The following is a 20378-nucleotide window of genomic DNA, read 5'->3' as shown; positions in this document are numbered from 1 at the left end:
ATAGAATGTCTTGTCAAATACTTCCTGTTGACTGTATCAGTATATTGCTGAAATAACAAAGGAGGAGAATGGACTAGTGGGAAGAAATGTCAGACCAAAAAGATTTCTGAAAGTCATGTCTTAAAAAAAATAAAAAAATAAAAAAATAAAACACAAAAAATCCCAGCGAAGAACAGCACAGGAACTGGTGAGATGTGGGAATTACTGCAAAGCCAAGATGGAAAGGGAATGGCAGTGATCTGCAAACAAAAGCAATTGTCTATAAAACTATACACCCTTTTCTAAATTAGTACATCTGGATATTCATAAGTTATATCATAATTTCTCAACAAATCATCTCCTGCATGTCAACTTTTCAGCTAATTCCACTCACTTGTTCTCTGGCAGTATTGAAAAGTGTTTCCACATATTATAAAAAAAAAAAATCTATCATAATGGATTCATTATTTGGAGTTAATATTTATTCAATCTTTCTTTTTTCTTTCCTGAAGGTAAATCCAGCAGCATGGACCGGAAAGCGCAGCTCCCCAGGAGGAACTCCGAGCGTTTCACTAGCATGGAGGAAGCTTGTTTTAACGTTCACACTTTCAAACCTGCAACCATCACTATTACTACGATTTTCAAACAGGTTAGACAGCCAAACACAGAAATCAGGTTTTGTTTTATTTTAAAGCTGAACTCGACAAGATAAATGTCACAAACACGAGGGCGTGTTCCAGCTTGCCCCTGCAGCCTATTATGAAAAGAAAAATACATTGTAAATGCATGAAGCTCTTTTAATGTTTCTTCTTTGTAGTTGCACTTTTTGTATATTAATTATCTTTAGACTTTTTCATTCTTGCCATTTATGTACATTTATAAAACTAACATTGTATGTGTCTATGTTTCAGGAAGGGGATCGTCTAAGTGATGAGGATTTGTTGAAATTCTTAGCTGATATTAAGAAATCCTCAACTCCACAAAGAAGGATCAAGACAATACCAGGTTTTTTTTCCTCATTGCATTTAACTATTTGATCTGTTTACTGAATCTCATGCAGCAGCTTTTATTTTTTTCTTTACAAAGTGTAAAGAGGAATAATTCAGCTAACGGTTCTCCTTAACAGTTCTCCAATTTATTGCCAGTCAGACTGGCATCAAACTGATTAAAAATGTTGTTTTTTTTTCTAAAATGGAGGTATTGATCTGATATTCATGGCCAGAAAGTGCATTTCCCTGAAGGAGTATTTTTTCCCCTCTCCCTCTCTAATTATTGGGTGTCTGTTTCTTGGCTGATGCAGTATTTAATGTGCCGTTTAAGCAAACTTTAAATAATCATGTCTTCCAGGTTGCATTAAATTGGACATGTCTCCCATCCACGAGACGCCGCAGGCCTGCTTGTCCACTGAACTCATCCCACTCATACCTGTGGCTGAGAAAAACATCCGTCCCATCAAAGAGGTGTTGGAGTTTCCCTCCAGTGAAGTTTACGTCCCTCACAATATTTACAGGTGTGTTTGGCGTCTGTTAGAATAGAAAGCTTTTATCATAATTGTATACAACAAATCTTGTTGGAAGCACAACAAGATTCAAAGGCTACATCAAAGTGCTGTTTGGCTCTACTATCTGCTAAAAGTAAAAGAATAAAAAGTGCTGTTTTGCTAACATGCTTTGCTCTACTGAGGCAGTGAAGACTCTGATTGCATTTTAGAGAAGACAGACTGCAGCCCATGATCTTTTGCTCTTTCTTGATTGCTGTCTCTTTCAGTTCAAGGCACAATAGGTTAGGATGATCTCTATGGAGGACTGGCAGAAGGTTATCAGCAGCTTCTGGCCGATGGTTTCCTTCTTGAGCAATCTCAGGAAGTGCAAATATTGCATTACCTTCTTAATAACCCCTTAATAACCTCCGTGGTGTTAGCAAACCATGAGAGGCCGGGAGAGATTTTCTTCAACTTACCACCAGATGGCTAAGATATATTTGCTACAGGAGCGCCATCTAGTGATTTGTTTTGTAATTGCTTTCTTTCACTTGCATATTTCTTAGGATTCTTTTCTCATGTTATAACCAGGAGGTCTCATCCTCATTTTCTCTGTTTCTCTGTAGGAACCTGCTCTTTGTCTACCCTCAGAGACTGAACTTTGTCAACAGACTCACATCAGCAAGAAATATCACCATCAAAATCCAGTTTATGAGTGGAGAGGACCCCAGTTGTGTTCTGCCTGTGAGTGTAACTGTTTAAAATCATTAAACACTTTGAAAGTTGACATATTGCAAAATGCATTCATGTTTTTATTCATTTTTATGTTCCTTTTTATCTTTAGGTTATTTTTGGAAAATCCAGCTGCCCCGAGTTGTTACAAGAAGTTTACACACCTGTTACATACCATAACAAGCAAGTACACATTATTGCGTATAACCCTGATTCCTTAAATGTTGGGCTTCGTTGTGATATGTAAAAAATATACATGCAAGTATAAATGAATAAATAAATAAATAATTAAAACTTGAAATGTGGAGATTTGTTACTGTAGTTCATCAGCATGTATGTTTTGAAATATTTAGTCCATAAAGCCTATTAATTTCTCAGTTGTTTATTTTGTTACATCATCCCCTTTTAGTAATCCCCTGCTTCTATTTTGTCTCTGTTTTATAATATTTGTTTCAAAGGACTTCAGTCTCTGTCCTTACTTCTCCCCTCACTTCGCCCTGCTTTCTTTTAATACTTCTTATTTGATAAATCTTTTTATCATGTAAGTGTTTGTGGATTTCATCTCTCTTACCCTCCATTCTCATCTTCTTTTTTTGTGCTTTCTCTTGTTTTATTGTCCTTCTCAGGTCTCCAGACTTCTATGAAGAGGTGAAGCTTTTCCTTCCAGCCCGTCTGACGGAGAGGCATCACTTGCTGTTCACTTTCTACCACATCAGCTGCCAACAGAAACAGAACCAGAGCGGCAACTGCGAGACCCTTATTGGATACTCTGTGAGATTTAGCTTTTCTCTGATAACACTCCTCGCTTCAGTCTTGAAGTCTTCAGTCTCCAACTATGCTGATCTAATAAATCTGGTGTTTGCCTTCGGTGCAGTGGTTGCCCATCCTGAGCTGCGACCGGCTGCAGACTGGGCAGTTTTGTCTGCCCATCGTTCTGGAGCGACTTCCTGTCAACTACTCGCTACACCCTCCAGAGGTACACACAGTTAAATATGTGAACATACCACTTGAACCTTTTCACATTTTGTCAAGCCGCAGCCACAATCTTGGTGCAATTTATCATGATAATCCTGGAAAGATGCATCGTTTCAGGCACTAACACATTTACTTTCGAGTTTATTGATTTTCAACATGTAACAGAATAAATGGAGCTAAATATTAATTTAAAGGTGTTTCTAATACAATTTTTTGGTAGCTGTAATGCATATCTATTTAAAAATAGCACATTAAGAATGTTTTTGCAACTGAAATAAAAAATTGTTCTGCTGTGTTCCTTGTAGAAACTTCCACCCCAGGTCCCTCCGGTCAAGTGGATGGAGAGCCACAAAGGGCTTTTTAACCTTGAGGTCCAAACTGTATCATCTGTTCACCCTCAAGTAAATACAAATTTCAAAGTTTTACTTGCTTCACAGACCAGATAGATCATCTTCAATTACAACCTGTTTTTGCTTTCTAATACGCTTTTCTGCATCCTTTTTTGTGACTTCTCTGAAACAATCATCCCTTTACTTCACCAGGACAATCACTTGGAGCGTTTCTTCACCCTGTGTCATGCGCTGGAAGGTGGAACCACATTCCCTGTGCGGATCAAGGACGAGAAGATTCCCGAGAACAAACTGGAGCATGAGCTGAAGCTCAGCATCATCTCTCTGTCCTCCTCTAATTTAGAGCCTCTGGTGCTCTTCCTCCACCGGGTACTGGATAAACTTTTCACCCTCATCATGCAGCCCATGGTCATAGCTGGCCAAACTGGTGAGATGCTACTTAAAATAAGATGTTTCTCATATTTTTGTCATAGTATAACAAAATTGTTTTATCTTTTTACTTATATTTTCTGATTTTAAATTTCTAACCATATCTATGTGCATATTTGTGCACATGTCCCCTTTTTTTTAGCCAATCTGGCCCAGATAGCCTTTGAATCGGTGGTGTCTATTGTCAACAGCCTTCATAACAGCCAGGAACTATTCAGGGACCAGCTGGGAAGAAATATCCTCTTAGCAACCTACCTTTACTGGGTCTTTCGTCTTCCTGATCCCCCCCGAGACACGCAGAATGCCGGTAATGTCCTCACCATTTCAGTCACTGAAGCATATACTGCCAAAATCATCCCTTTACTGCATCAGATTTGTGATTTCTATGTTTTTTTTGGGACCTTGCCCTCAGGTCCAGGAGGTTCAGCTCCATCATCAGACAGCCGCTACATGACCATAGGTCCAGCCACGGCCGCCAGAGTCGGCAGCATGCTCCTCCAGTCCCGGGCCCGCAGCAGCAGCAACCCCGACATCCCTGCTCAACAAGCTTCTGATGAAGATGCAGAGATCAAAGACATTCTCTCTGCAAAGGTAATGATTAATTTGACCAAACCAGATGGAATTTGAAGTGTTAAGTGATCTACCTCAGTTTTCAATGAATGTATATCTTTTACCTGATTGTTAGGCAGACATAAACGATCACAGAGTATGGCATGTACTCTGAAGAAAAATGATAAATAACACTCAAATTGTGACATAAATATTCTTGGTAATCTCTGACCTGAAACAGCACTGGTTCAGACTGATTTAATGTGAAACAGTTAGAGGAAAAAAAAAAAAAATCTTATGCAAGTTTGACAAAGTGTATGTAAATATCTGGTTCTGTCTGTAAACACCCCAACCTTTCCGTTTATACAGAATGTACTCTTCAGCTCCTCTATATGTTAGGTATTGTAATTGTCCACCAGTTAGCCAGTCTAATGAAAACATCCATCATAGTTTGATGGAACATTTTGTCTGCAGGGCCTCAACTACCCGGGCAGCCGCGTGTCCACTTATGTGGAAACCAGCAACTATCAGAACTCTGCAGGAAGCACAAGGCCCTCCAACAGAAAGGTACCGACTGAAAAGAACAGGCTGCAAAGCATAAAATCTAGTGTGATATACATGTTAATTTCTTATACGGTTGGTTTATTTGGAGAATTAGCAGAAGTGAGAATTGTTTTGGGGGAAAATAGAATAAGGATAGGATACAATACAGAGAGTTCGAACAGCAGCTACTGGTCATCTGAGGACTCATTTCTTGTTCTTGCTACACGTTACTATTATCAACAACTATGTAGTAATTAAAACACTACATTGTTGTAGCATTTTAATACTGAAGATTTAAGTCCTCTTGTCCTTTGTGTTGGACAAGAGGACTTAACTCTTTTAGGAAATGACAGATTTAAGTTATAATCTGTACACATGCAGAGGAAAGGTATGGAAAAAACAAAACAAACACCTACAGTCTGGAAAACTCACCATCCATTATCCTGTATTAGCCACAAGGTGGGAGTGTAACATTGAGGACATTGTGGTTGGTCAGAGTTCAGTCAAACTGTGGATGCACTAGTTTTCACTACATTTTATTTTCTCTATTGCAGCAATTTCACGAGGAGCTGGCTCTGCAGATGGTTGTCAGCACTGGCGTCTGCAGAGAAAACGCTTACAAATATGCCTGGTTCTTCTTTGAGCTATTGGTCAGTGTCAAATTTTTCTCCATGTTTGAATTTAACTTACAGGGCAAAAAGTTAAATAAACATATGACTTCAAATATTGGTAATAAATGGGGTTAATTGCCGTTTGGACGGTTTTAGTATTGCACAGCCTGAGAGGGGGGACATGGAGCAAAGAAAAAAGGAAAATAAATATCTTGTGCAGAATAGAGTTTTGTATTGCTCATACACATGTCCAATAAATTCTAAAGAAAATCTTCCTGTACACCACAGGTGGCTAGCAACATTGAAATTGGTGTATAACTTGCCGCTTAAAATTCAGAACCAAACTGTTGTTTCTTTTAAGGAGTCTACAATGTTCTTTAGCTCAAAATGTTTAATGTTCAGAGCTAAACTGAAGTATTTTATTTGTAAGAAATTCTTTCATTAAAGCAAGATTTAAGATTTGTCAACCCTTTCTTGTAAAAAAAAATAAAAATAAAAATAAAAGATAAAACAAAAGATAATTTTTCAAACTTGAGCTGAATTTTCTATTGTGACTGCACATGCTGTAAAAGTCAGTGTATATGTGAAACCACAAATATACACTATAGTTTATTACAAGTATTGTTAAAATTATAAAATATTTATTATTTAATATCCTAATTATATTATAGTATGTATAATTGTACATACTATAATATACATAGGGCAACATTTTTGCTGGGTTTGCCTCTGATAACAGGAGCGTTTAAAGGCTCTTTATAAAATTTTTAATGCCTTCGGTGTTTATTTTTCATCAAAATGAAGGTGTTTCTACTCCCCTAAAAATGGGAAACTAAAATAAGACAATTCTAACGTTTGACAATATGGATCTTAAAATCTCCATGGTGTCAACCAATTTCGGCATACTGATTGTGTGGTTGCTGCATGTGTTTGGCTTTTTTTTTTCTCTCTCCATGTTTTCCTGATGTGTGACTCCTGTTTGTTTCCTGTGTGGCTTGTGTAAACAGGTGAAAAGCATGGCTCAGCATGTGTCTCAGCTAGACAGGTACACTGTCCCCCGACGGAGCCGCTTCTCTGACAGATTCAAAGATGACGTCACCACCATCGTCTCTGTGGTCACAGCAGAGATTTGCACAATCCTTGTCAAACAACAAAAGGTGACAAAATATAAAGACATCTATCACCTGAGCAGATTCCCTCAACTCGAGTCCCAAAGTTGTTTAATAGAGGATCCCCTCCACACCTTCTGATCTCTTGAGTTGTGCTGTTTGAGTGTTCATCTTCTCTGTGTCCTCTAAACAACAGGGAGCTGGAAGTGCTAATTAAATTTGTCTCTGTGGTAACAAAAGCTTGGCTTGCTCAGCTAGATGCTTGTCGAGATCCGGTCAGTGCAGCTTACTGATTGCTGTTTGTTGACTGTTGTTTCAGGAGGTAGAGCAAGCAGAGAAAATCAACATCAGTCTGGCCTTCTTCCTCTACGACCTGCTGTCCCTCATGGACAGAGGGTTTGTTTTCCAGCTTGTGAGAATCTACTGCAACCAGGTGAAGTTGCACTCGGACGCAAGCAGAAGCATCATTTTAGATTTAATATATCCAATTTTATTTAAAATAACATGCCTTAAAGGTAATATTGACCATTTCTCTTCTTTTTTTCACTTGTAGATGTCCGCTAAGAGTGTTTCAATGCCAACTTTGATCAGCATGCGCCTGGAGTTCCTGCGAATCCTCTGTAGCCATGAGCACTACCTCAACCTGAGCCTCTTCTTCAGCAACCCGGCTTCTGCGCCCGCCTCTCCCTGTCCGTCCATCTCTTCGCAGGTGTGCCCACTCGAGTGGAAGATTTCAAATTTGTATCTAAGGCCATCGAATTTAATGCAGTTTTAAAGCAAAGCACATATTCTGCATAGCACATCATGGCTGTAAATGCAAAGTAACAAAGCTGCAGACTACTTCATTCTGGAAATATAAAGAGGAATTTTTCAAAACATTCAGTCAACATGTTTTCAAAAATTGCAGTTACTTCTGGCTTCTGACTGCTTCCCCTCTCATTTCATTGTTTTTTTTTTTGCTTTTTTTTTCCATTCAGAGTTCTGGCTCCTACCAGGAACAGCAGAGGATCTTGGCGTTGTTTGATCTGTCTCAGGAATTCAAGCAACAGCATTACCTGACCGGTCTGCTCTTAACGGAACTTAGCGCAGCACTTGACATGGAGTCAGAAGGGTAGGGAGGAACTCTGTCAAATTGTTTCCAATTGTTTTTTTGCTACTTTTAGTTTTTTCATTCAAAATCTGCATTCTGAATCTTTATCAAATCAGAAAATGTTTCACTTTTTGTCACAGTAAAACCAAAAAACCCTGAATTTTAAATGATTGTCCAGTACTGGGTAGTGCATACTGATGACCAAATGAAATATAAACCTTTTTGCCTATAACTCGGTGTCGCAGAAAAACTAACATGGGAAACTCCTTAAATTGCTTTAATACCATTACCAGGATGAAACATGGTGGTGGCACCATTATGGTGTGGGAATTCTTGGAGAAAAGTTACTAGATGTTGCAAAACACTTCCAGCAGGACAGTGGTCCTAAATACATACAGAGATATAGTAGGATGATTTTGTTGATGCATATTGTACTGAGTAGCTCAAAGTCAAGACTTCAGTTTAGTAGAGAATTTGTGGATAAACTTGAGACTGAGTGTTTACTCTTTTCTCTTCTGGCTGAGCTTGAAAACAATTCCACTGATTAGTTGTGTAAATCTGGTTCAGATGCACCCCAAATTACTTTTAGCCATCATTGTTGCAAAAGATAATTTTACCAGAATGCTGGTAACAAAAGCATGCCACACTTTACAGGTTTTTGTCTGTAAAAAGTTGTAAACCTTCACTATCTTTTGAAATTATTACACTACTTTGTGAAGGTCTATCATAAAATATGCTTTTTATGTTTGTAAGGAATGTGAGGAAATGTAAAAAAACACAGATTGACCTTTTTTTTCTCTGCTTGCAGGGGAAAGGTTCAAAGAAGGGCCATCAATGCAATTTACAGCTTGCTGTGTTCCCATGATCTGGATGATCGCTGTGTTAAAACTGATGTCAGAGCCAAGGTTTCTGCTCTCTACCTCCCCCTGGTGGGCATTATTATAGAGTCGACCAACTACCTGGATTTCACAGGTATGTGGAAAAGTCTCCTATCATGGATTGATGACAGTTTATTTTCAGTATTTGGGATAAAAGACAATAAAGTACTCCAAGTGTTAGTGATGGAGATACTGTGAAACCTCCCATTAATGAGGTTTAACAAGGTGGAAGGTTCATGCCTTTAATCATCAATTAGATACAATGAAATAATTTTATTTTTCTAAATACCTGCGCTCATCCATCTTTCTTCACCCTGACACAAATGTGTTAATGCTGGACCCTATTGTCTGTCTTACTTAAGACACGGCAGTACTGAACTTACAGCTGTAAGTCCTCTCTGCTTCACTTATAAGTGAATAAGCCTGGCTCCTGTTTGTCTCATTCAGTTTGTGACACACGCGCCAGCAAGAACAAGACCGGCGAATCTGAGGATGACCTTGAAAACGTGCCGCCTATCAATCAGTCTGTTGCCATGGCGATTGCTGGGAATCCCTTCAACACGTTGGGGCGTAACGTTCTCATCTCCATGGCATCCCTGGTAAAGTTTATGCTCCTAATTGCAATGACGATTGTAGAGTTTTAAATGGGTTTAAAAACTTTTGGATGGTTTTATCTTGTGAGTGTTTTGCTTCCCAACAGGTGAGCTGGGCAGATGCTGATTGATTAGCTGTCAGAGCCACACATGCACTTCATCCATCCTACAAAAAAGGAGAAAAAAAAATCACTCATTCACATAAACACGCACATCTGTGGAAGATGGTTTATGGCCAGGCATTGCCGACATAAGTGAACAGGGCCGTCCTCCTTGACAAACACATCCATCAAGCTGTGGCTGCAACAACAACAGCACAGGCACCAAAACTGAGCACCGCCATTCTCTTCCGCTCCAGAACATGAATCAGTTCCCTCCGTATGTTGTTACGAGAAATGCTGTTGTGGAAAGAGCGGTTTTCACGTGAACGAGCCCATGGCCTGGTAGTTGTCAGAAACCGGAGGAGCAGCAGCCAGAACGCTGGTTCCTCATATTCAGGCAGCTTGCCTTCAAACAGAATATTCATGAATCATTTAGTCACTGCAGGGGAATTGTTAATGTACATATTCAAATAAACAGTGACACGCGTTTGCTTACATGCGACGGTGTTCAGTGTCGGTTCTGGAGAGCATTGGTTCAGTTCAACTCTGGACAAAAAGAGACTTGAGTAACCAGGTTGTAGGTGGGACACATAGGGCAGTGGGAGCTTAATGGCTACATTTATCAAAACTGCCACACAATGAAGCGGCAGTAGTCATCCGCAGCAGTGATTCATCATCACACGAATGAAGCTAAATTAATCTGCAGGAGATTAAAGGCCTGTTGAGATAGGGAGGAACCATACTTCTCTGAAGCCAGAGTGAAAGAGCTGACCAATCACTTCACAATGGGGTTTAAAGAAGCTTTTGAATGACATACTATTAGATACACTTATTGATGTACAAGGAGTGTGGCATGATTTTGAGTTGGGTTATCTATAAAAGGGATGCCAAAAGATGCATGCATAGACTTGAATCTCATAAAGCATCCAAATGGGGATCAGAATCAGAATAAATGGGAGTGGTACTTAAAAATATTTCAGATGATAATACATAAATATTGTCTTGAATTCAATTTGATGCTTTATCCATCGTGTTTGTTTCGAAAGTGCAGCTCAGACAGAACCAACTAATGGCCCGAGCTGAACTCAGTTTATGCACACACGTGCTGCTCCAGACTCCAGCCTGGGGACCCTTTAGACATATAAATATGTTATAAATCAAACTTATGTTTTCCTTTATTTGGTAACGAATATAATTTGTATCTGTCTGTCTTCATCTGTTCCCAGCAAGGTAAATCTGTTGCCACCCTGGCTGCAGACACCAGTCGCCACCTGCTAGTTTGTTTCCTCTGGGTGATGAAGAATGCTGATAGAAACCTTATCCAGCGCTGGACTGTGGATATGCCTCCTTCACAACTCAATAAACTGCTGGAGCTCCTCACTATATGTGTATCTTGCTTTGAGTACAGGGTCAGTTATGGGCCTTTTTGTTTCTTAGTAGCGCAGATGGAACCATTTTCCTTAACTGTTATTTAAAAACAAAACCAAAAGAACTTCATTCTAGTTGTATTTTTTTTGTCTGCATTTACATAGTTTTATTATAAAATATTCAAATTGTATGAGTTGTGCTTTCAAACTGGTGATTTTGGTTTTAATGTGCATCTGCAGGGTAAGCAGAGCAGTGACAAAGTGAGCACACAGGCCTTGCAGAAATCTCAGCAGGCCAAGCTGCAGCTAGAAGAAGCCCTGCTGAGAGGAATGGGAGCCCGTGGAGAAATGATGAAACGGGTTGGAGGTAACACATTTGTTGTTTAAAAAAAAAAAAAAAAAAGATATTTTAAGGAATACAACATTTATTTGATATTTTGTTACATTAAATAAAAAAGCAGAACAAAGCCTAAACAATTTTTACATAAACTCTCTTCAGCGTTAAGGTTTAAACATTTTTTTTTTTCCAATTAATGAATTTTCAATTGGGGTTTTTTTTAAACTCAAGATAGGCCAGTGTAGGATTGCAATAAATATGCATCTTACATACAAGGACGGCTTCATATAGTGAATAAAAAGCGTCGCTAAGTTTGTTTGACAGTCTTCTTACTTTCTTTTCCTGTTTATTCATAACCTCCTTTTGGATTCCTGACAGGAATGGACAGAACTGTGGGTCAGAGAGAGAACCTGCGCTGGAGGAAAGACCTCACTCAGTGGAGACAAACAAACGATCGACAGGATAAGTACGATTACCATACGTGACTTCTTGTTTTACTCTAATTACCAACCCTATTTCCTACAGTCAATATGTTTACTTTTTTTAAAAAATTTTTGTCTAACCTTTGTACTATCACCTTCCAGAACAAAAGCAGAGTTGGACCAGGAGGCTCTCATCAGTGGGAATTTAGCCACGGAGGCTAATCTTATAGTTCTGGACCTTTTGGAGACCATAATACAGGTTGGAAAATTATCTTTTCATTAGGACTGTCACTCAGCTTACTGAAGTAATATAATTTACGGCAAATTATTTCAAGTACAGATTCAAAGAATTGAAGAGAAGCAAATTTATAAAAAGAAACATTGAACTGGCATGAAAACAAGGAAACAAGTTATACAACTGCTGATCTAAAGGATTTTAAAATGAAAGGCAGCTTTTCCAACCAAATAAATTAGGGTTAAGATTTTCTATAATTATATGTAATTATTACATTTGGAAGTCTTTTGCCAGTTTTTTAGCTCCAGTGAAGGCATGGAAATGTTTTTTGGTGTGGGTGTCATCTCTTCCCTTATTTATGTCATAGCATCTTCAAAAACCTCAAAATCAACATTTGGATAAAATCTTCCTATTTGTTAATGTGCAATAATTTTGGCAAAAAGGTTCACAGCAATTTGCTTGGATTCAATCCCATTTTATCCCTTTTCCCTTTTTCTTAATACTGACTGGATATGTTTGTGCTATAAGGAAACCTCTGTTAGCTGAAGCTTTCTAGCCCTTAGAAATGTGGGAGGAGTGAGGCTTTCAAATACCGTCACAAGCATATAAAAGTAATTAGAAAAGTATTTTATATTTTTATTTGGGAATTAATTTATTGTGCCCTGCAAGTACTTTCAAATGTACAAATTCAGCACACGCTACGAAGAGTTTCGACACCACCGGTCTACACTCACCTGGAATTTCACCACAAAGTAGAACATTTTAAAGTATAAACTACGTTTCTGTTGCACTGGCAGAGATCAAAATTGTATGTTGAGTCTGATCATGATGAGCTTTTTGAAGATGATACCAAAGTACAAGGAACACCTCAAGATAAATGAGGGTAAACCATCAATTATTCCAAATAATAATAGATAACAGTGTAATTGACTCACCCGATGTTTTAATCTCATTTTCACATAGTCGGCTTGTTGTGTTGTGTCCTCTCAGTGTTTATTTACTGGGTTCCACCCGCAGGTGTTTCTATCTGCATTTTATGACTGATTTCTCCATCTGCTCTGTGTGCAGGCGGTGCCGCTAAATGAGTGTAAAGATAGCGTTGTCGGCGGCGTGTTGAAGGTGTTACTCCACTCTCTCACCTGCAACCAGAGCACCACTTTCCTCCGTCACACCTTCAGCACACTGAGAGCACTTGTCGTCAAGGTAGTTGCATTATCATAATCGTGTGTGTGTGTGGGTCTGTGTTTCTGAAAAGCATGCCATGTGTGTGGGTTGGTGTCATTACACAAACATTATCTGAGTCTAAATTAGATGTTCTTATTTGTTTGTGTGGGTGTCAAACCGCTGAGGTAAGCTAGAATTATAGATGTATGTAAGCACACCGCCTTGTAGAGCACACCTGATGGTTTGCTTGCGTGCAGTTCGGAGACCTGTTGTTCGAGGAGGAGGCGGAGCAGTGCGCAGATCTGTGCCAGAAGGTGCTTCAGTACTGCAGCAGCCCCGTTGATGAGAACAGGAGCCAGGCATGTGCCACGCTCTATCTCATCATGAGATACAGCTACAGTAATGCCAGCGTAAGTTAATACACACACACACACACAACAGTGCATCCCGTAAGCTTTGTAAAAATCCTGCTTTAAAGGTCTCCCTGTACAAAGATTAATTCATAGTTAGTATGTGAAGTTAATTTACAGTGCCTTTCAAATATTTTCATACCTTTTGAGCTTTTTTTTTACATCTGATACCTCAACATGAAATATTTTATTCATATTTTATTTGATAGGCTAACATAATCTAGTTTGTGATTGTGAAATGGAAGAGAAATTGTGTATTTTTAAAATAAAGTTTAGCAAATCAAAATCTAAAAAGTGTTGGATGCTTTGGAATTGACCCCTATAAACATCCCTACTGCATGTCTGTGTCACCACCATGTTTTACAAAGTTCTGTTCAGGCCTCCGCTGACCAGAGCAACTTCTTCCACAAGTTTGTTGCATCCTCTGTATAGCTTGTGGAAAGATAGTATTTCTTATTTCTTTTACTTAACAATTTGTCCATCTACAGTCTGCCCCACCTGAGCTGTTGACCTCTGCAGCTCCTCCAGAGTTAGATTGGTTTGGTTGGGTATCTGCAACCTTTGCAATCCCAAAGAATATTTATAAATATCCTCTAATCTAAATTAGCTAATGGACTTTTTAAAAACTATTTATTTGCCTGTATTTTTTTTTTTGTCAGACTAAAGAAAAAACTTTAAACTTTAACAAAATGGTAATGAATACAATTTCCACCATTGAATATTTGTGGAAATTACATCAACAAAACACATAAGTTGTGACCAAAGGGCAAATGTTTTCTGTACTTAGTCATTCTGTTGTGTAAATTGCAAAAATCACATGAAAAGACTGCTGGGGTTAGAATTTCTAGCACCTCATTCCTCAGCTTTTTAAAATGTTTGGCCAGAGGTGCCATGTGGTTTTGAGATAGAGCAGACACACAGTATGGAGGCTATAGTTCTTGATGCAGCTATCCCTGGGTTTATTCCAGACCCCCAGTTATTTACTGTATATACACTCCTTCTCCCTCTGCTCTTCTTCCTGTCAAGCTATTCATGAATAAAACCCACTAGTGCCATAAATTCTTAAAAAAAGAAATTAGGCTGACATTAATTAAAGCAAGTGTTAAGGGCCCAAAGAGTCACCTGTGGCTGTGCAGCAGTAGGCTGCAGAGCTGTGTTTTAAAGTGTAGAAACATAAATTACACAACCATAAATAAATAAAATTCTATAACTCCAGATTCTATTAACTTGTCCCTCCGATAACTTCTCAAATGTTTAAAGGCCACCAAAACACTTTGTAGGTTCTTTTACTTCTACTTCACAATTATGTTCTAAGTTGTATTGGTCTAAAACCTCAAATCCCAATAATACACAGAGGAGTTTGTGGTTGTAATGTCACAAGTACTTTTTGCAAGGCATTGTAAATTTTGTGCCAGTGGGAATTCAGAATGGCGCCCTGCTTCAGACCCATTGAAGCAACGAGTCACTCAGATCTGTATCCTATCTGCTCTTCCTCTCTGCTCAGCTTTAATGTCTTTTCCATGTCTATTTTGAGCGTCCAAGAGAAAGTTCCTGGTGAAGGATGTGTCTCTTTAGTAGAGAGCAGAGAGATATGTTACTGTCTGTCTCCCCATGTTCTTATCCCTCTTTAACTAATGACACCCCTTCTATATGTGTGTGTGTGTGTGTGTGTGTGTGTGTTTCGGTATATATATATATACGTGTGTACGTGTTTGTGCCACATGGGGAAGGAAGAGAAGGAATTTCAAAGGGCCCGGAGAGAAGAAAATCTTGATGAAGATAGAGGAGTGTTTGTGACAGAAGTGAAGCAGCAATAGTGGGAAATGAAAAAGACAGATCTAAAAGGAGTAGCGAGCATAAGACAGAGTATCTTCTTTCATTTTCTTCACCGGTTCGATAACTGCTGCTACAGTCGATATTTCCTGTGTTTACAATCTGTTCACTTTAATCAAAGTCAGGCACCTGTCTATGGAACATGCTTACACGCACATACATACAATATATCCACTTTCTAGGGAGTCTTGCCCTTCTTCGTGTTTATGTTTATTTATACAATGTATACAGAAGGAGCTGTGATCTGAATTAGCGTAGCAGCCAAATGAGTCATCCATACAATGTTTACCATCTACCTCTTTCTTTGTTTATGGTCTGATCCTGTTTTCCACCCACATTTTTGCTTTCCATCTGTCACAGACACCTATTTTTTCATCTCTTACTTACTCTTCTTTGTTTAATTTTGGATTATAACAATAAAATGAAGAAAATACCAGGAACACACATCCATTTCCAGTTCTGGAAAAGTGAGAATAATACCCAGAAGTAGAGGGAAGAGGGCCAGGTGAAGCTAAAAATAAAGAGAAAAAGAAAGACAAAGTGGTTTTATGTGTTGACTTAAACTGTCATTAAGTCCGTATTGTAGGGCAAACACACACATGCACACGCCCACACACACTGAGTTAGAGGGCAGTGATGAGTGGTGAGACCCTGGCTCCATGCTCAGTTGAACAGAATGGGGCCGTAGAGATGATCCATGGGTGATTATGTCTCTGCTAATGGGAGATCATTTCCCGCTTAGCCAGTCATGCTGGAGATGGATGGGACAACTCGCAAGCACGGGCACCGTCTCTTTCGCACATTTGCTCAGAAGATGGAAGAGTGTTTGTCAGGCTCTTGTTCTTGGACAGGTAGTGTGAAAGAGAAGGGGGGAAAAAACAAGTATTTGTTCTTACCCCAACTGTTTTAAATAGGTTTAGTTCATAACTGGTTGTCGTTTCAGTCATTTATTTACAATTAAGTTAATTGTAAGCAGATATAGATTTGAAATTATTTCCATTCAACCAAGAAATGTTTTTCTTGTAGAAGATTAAACATAAAAAAAATAGAACAGTCTAACTGGATTTTTGAACAAAATTATGCATTTTACTAAATAAATTACATGATATTTTATCCTCTTCAATAACCAAAGGAAGATTTCTATATTGTCATCACACCAATGAAACCCTTGTTAATTCTTTACCAGTTTTCTACGTGCTGTCACTGGTATTTTAACAATTCATCTTTTGCGGTGAGCTCCAGTTTCATGAGGTTGAAAGGCCCCTCTTGCCATCATTTCAGAGTTTTGCTCCCATTGATTAGGATGTTTTGAAATGACAGCTTAGTGGTGATTAAGGTTTATGTTTTTCTTGTTTCCTCTTTAGTTTGGATCTACTGGTGATCCATTTCTTTGAATCTGATTCAGTAAATTTATTTCTAATAAATCGGCTGCGTTCAGATTTAGTTGGATCTTCGCTTTTATTCATCCATTTATTATTTACATAGTGCAGACTTTTGTTTTTCACATGAAAGTGAAAGAAAAAGCATCTAATTCTATCAATATTCGCTGTAAATCCATGGATAATTCACATTGTATGGTTAATTGTTGTGTGTTTTGCGTTCTTCTCAGAACTTTTCAAGGGTGAAGATGCAGGTCACCATGTCACTGGCCTCACTGGTGGGCAAATCATCAGACTTCCAGGAGGAATATCTAAGGCGCTCCCTCCGCACCATCCTGGCTTATGCAGAGGAGGATGTCGAGATGCAGAACACCCAGCTTCCCTCACAGGTGAAGGCTTAAACGGTGTCAGAAACCATGAGCAATCCCGATTAAATGTTCTAAAAAGCATGATTTTACTTATGTCTGGATGTTCAGGTGGATGAGCTATTAAGAAACCTCAACAGCATCTTGTCAGACACTGTGAAGATGAGAGAGTTTCAGGAGGATCCTGAAATGCTTATGGATCTTATGTATAGGTAGGAATGAGAAAGAACCTGATTTCAATCTGCCTCTCTATATCATCTGTTTTTATTTTGCTTATCGTTCTCTTGCTTCTTCCAAACCCCTCAATGCTGGTGCTTATTTCTCTGTGGTCTGCGTTGTTTAGCCCCCATTTGCTGTCTTCACTATGGTAACCATGTGGTAGCAGTTTAGTCCTCTGATCTGGTTTTGTGTATATGCAAAACTAAACAGTGTGCATACAAATGCGAGAGTGCTTGTGCGTGTTTGAGAAGGAGCAAGTGGGGGATGCATCGAAACAAAGAGGGCATACACGTGCTACTGATGAGTCTGGCACGCTACCTTGTTGTGACTCAGTGATGCTTCGTATCTTACTTGTCATGCAACTTTCTGTTCCGGTTTTGCTAGTCACCTGGTGAGTTCCTGTGTTGACAGTCCTGCAGGAGGACCTTCACATACTAATTTTTGTTTTACATGTACCTAAATCTGTGCACTTAAAGTAGGTGATTGATAAACATTTGAGATGCAGAATACATTTTTACTTGTAATATATATATATATATATATATATATATATATATATATATATAATATATATATATATATAAAATTAATAAATGAGACATTTCAGATTCATAAAATCATTTTTTTATTTTTCTTGATACCACTTGACTATAGTAGCTGAATTTTATGTTACAGCTCCCACACTGGTCCACATTTTGCTCAAATATTACCAGTAGACTTAACATTTACTCATATTTTCTACATTTCATTATGAAGACATTTGATTTATTTCTGTCTTTTCTTTACTTTATGTGTAGTGGACCTGTGTCATGCTCTTTATGTTTTCATATGAGGATTTGAACTGTGAGATATTTAAGATGATTATTATTTTCAACTTAACAGCTGTGAACATCATTTTAGTCTACCTCCTAAAATCACAATAAAACCTTGAAATTTGGGATTTTAATGGGATGAAATGGGGGGGGTGGGGAGGTTTAAGAGGTTCAAATATTTGCAATGTGTAAATGCAAAACCAAACAGTGTGCATACAAATACAAATTTGCAATAATTGCAGTACATTTGCAATGTACTGCAAATGTGCTTAATACTGTATATACAACATGTTTCCACTCAGTGATCTTGTTTGTGCTGCATAGTAGTTTTTTTTTCTCAGTTGAGTTGCTCTCAAGGCAGATTTTAATCTTAATTAGACTTGTAAGTGATTTAAATTAAGGGTAAAGAAAAAGGAGGGAAAACGTATGCTCTTTCTCTTTACCCTCCAGGATAGCAAAGGGCTACCAGACGTCTCCTGACCTTCGTTTGACCTGGCTGCAGAACATGGCAGAGAAGCACAGCAACAGGAAGTGTTATACAGAGTCAGCCATGTGTCTGGTTCATGCTGCTGCTCTGGTGGCTGAGTACCTCAGCATGTTGGAGGATCACAAATACCTCCCTGTTGGAAGTGTCACCTTTCAGGTATGCAGAGAAATGGCAAGAAACACATTGAATGATACTGGAGGAAGTAATTTTAACAAATAACGTTAACCCAACAAAGGGACATCCTAATCAAGACTTTGTTATTGACACCTGCCCAAGTCATTTTGGTTAGACATTTGTCAAGTTGGTCTAATTAATGTATTGAAGTCCTAGGGGGGAGCGAAATGTTTGTCTTAAAAAATGAGGGAGGACAAAAAACCTAAATATGCTCATTTTGCAGCCAGCTGACCTAAAGTGAAAACAAATGGAAAATAAATGGCCACAACGGTTCCAAAAATGATGCCACCATTAATGAGGCGTTTCTCATACAAGACCTCTGTAGCACTCTAATAGCACAGGACACTGAATTCTGTATCAGTCAGCAGTTTATTGATTGGATGATAATCCAGATGGTTCCCTCTCACCACAGCTGGACACATCCTTTTAAGTCACTTGATTGATTATTTGATTAAGTGGGCTAACTAATTGATTCGGCGACTGATTTTTCTTCACAGAACATTTCCCCCAATGTGCTTGAGGAGTCAGCTGTGTCCGATGACATCCTGTCCCCAGACGAGGATGGCGTGTGCTCGGGACGGTACTTCACGGAGAGCGGCTTGGTGGGATTGCTCGAACAGGCTGCTGAGCTTTTCAGCAATGTAAGACAATAAAGCTATAGCAATGCGAAATATGTACCACCATCCGATATCGTTGTAAAAATTACTGTAATTCTTCACAATTTTGAAAATATATGGTTACATGTGTTCTAAGTGAAATGCAAATATTGATGTTGTTAATTTCATTTGCTAGCTCTTACAATTAATTATATTTTATAAACATCATATAATCTCAGCCTTTAACCAGCAGAAAAAATTGTGAGGACAAAATATATATATATATATATATTTTTTTTTTTTTCAAAACATCTATCATTTCCTTTAAACTAAAAAAATAAGTAAATAAGGTAATTGTAGTTAATGGGAACTTTTCATGAATAATTCACCACTTGTTATTTTTATCCATTTGTCAATCTGAGAGATGAGGAGCCTTTATCATTTAGCCTCTATTTACACTGAGATCGGACTAGTGATTGAACTGCATCGCAGAGTGTTGTTTTGGGGTTTAGAGTTACCAAGTCTCCATAACAACCATCGTAAACTAACTAATAAAAATAAATAAATAATAATAAAAAAATATTACTATGTGACGAAACAAATGTTTCACAAAACAACTGTTTCGTCAAACAGTTGTGTGTGAGGGAAACATGGAGTTTGTTGAAGTCTGTTGTGACTTGAACTGGAACCATGTGCATTGATAAGAACAAGTCTTTTTCTAATGTAGATCCCCAATAAACATGTAACTAAAGAACCCCCATTGTGGGGTCAAGAGGAAAGCTTTTAGATCATGGAAGAAAAGTATGATATGAAAGGGTCTTAAGATATAGTTTTTCAGCACCAGACACTCTGGGGATCAGATGCAGTCTTGCTTCTATTCAAAAGGGATATTTTAAATAAAAATCTAGTATGCCATAACAGTACACTGAAAATGGGTCTTCATAGGATCCTTCAAGAGGATAATTATCCAAAACTTGTAGTCAAATCAACACAAAAATGTGAGTTCAAACTCCTATGGCCTTATTAGTACCTAAACCATATTATTGAAAGAATGATTCCTCAATGATTCCTCTTTCTGTATGATCCAGTCTTGTTAAATGTTCTAAATCGGCGGTTTTCAAAGTGTGAGGCGCGCCTCCCCGGGGGGGGCGCCAGAGCA

At 38.4% G+C, this 20378-nt stretch overlaps 1 protein-coding gene across 3 annotated transcripts in view; it reads left to right on the top strand.

Moving 5' to 3' along the window:
• Nucleotides 1–20378, top strand: part of dock8 (dedicator of cytokinesis 8) — a 58357-nt gene that overhangs the window by 25628 nt on the left and 12351 nt on the right. For all 3 annotated transcript variants that reach the window (XM_044112611.1, XM_044112614.1, XM_044112612.1), the window contains 29 exons: nt 492–628; nt 891–984; nt 1327–1489; nt 2086–2203; nt 2304–2374; nt 2818–2962; nt 3066–3167; nt 3472–3567; nt 3709–3943; nt 4088–4252; nt 4358–4536; nt 4969–5061; nt 5592–5687; nt 6656–6805; nt 7077–7190; nt 7311–7466; nt 7735–7868; nt 8656–8819; nt 9173–9324; nt 10646–10828; nt 11027–11153; nt 11502–11589; nt 11708–11804; nt 12849–12983; nt 13202–13354; nt 16797–16955; nt 17043–17143; nt 18413–18605; nt 19121–19264. In XM_044112611.1, the coding sequence (XP_043968546.1) occupies nt 492–628; nt 891–984; nt 1327–1489; nt 2086–2203; nt 2304–2374; nt 2818–2962; nt 3066–3167; nt 3472–3567; nt 3709–3943; nt 4088–4252; nt 4358–4536; nt 4969–5061; nt 5592–5687; nt 6656–6805; nt 7077–7190; nt 7311–7466; nt 7735–7868; nt 8656–8819; nt 9173–9324; nt 10646–10828; nt 11027–11153; nt 11502–11589; nt 11708–11804; nt 12849–12983; nt 13202–13354; nt 16797–16955; nt 17043–17143; nt 18413–18605; nt 19121–19264 (3944 nt within the window). The remainder of the gene's footprint in view (nt 1–491; nt 629–890; nt 985–1326; nt 1490–2085; nt 2204–2303; nt 2375–2817; nt 2963–3065; nt 3168–3471; nt 3568–3708; nt 3944–4087; nt 4253–4357; nt 4537–4968; nt 5062–5591; nt 5688–6655; nt 6806–7076; nt 7191–7310; nt 7467–7734; nt 7869–8655; nt 8820–9172; nt 9325–10645; nt 10829–11026; nt 11154–11501; nt 11590–11707; nt 11805–12848; nt 12984–13201; nt 13355–16796; nt 16956–17042; nt 17144–18412; nt 18606–19120; nt 19265–20378) is intronic.

Source organism: Gambusia affinis, linkage group LG03 (assembly GCF_019740435.1).
Source record: "Gambusia affinis linkage group LG03, SWU_Gaff_1.0, whole genome shotgun sequence".
NCBI classification, from domain to species: Eukaryota; Metazoa; Chordata; class Actinopteri; order Cyprinodontiformes; family Poeciliidae; genus Gambusia; species Gambusia affinis.
The sequence above is the reverse complement of the archived record's forward strand: the minus strand, read 5'-3'. Positions and strand labels throughout refer to the sequence as shown.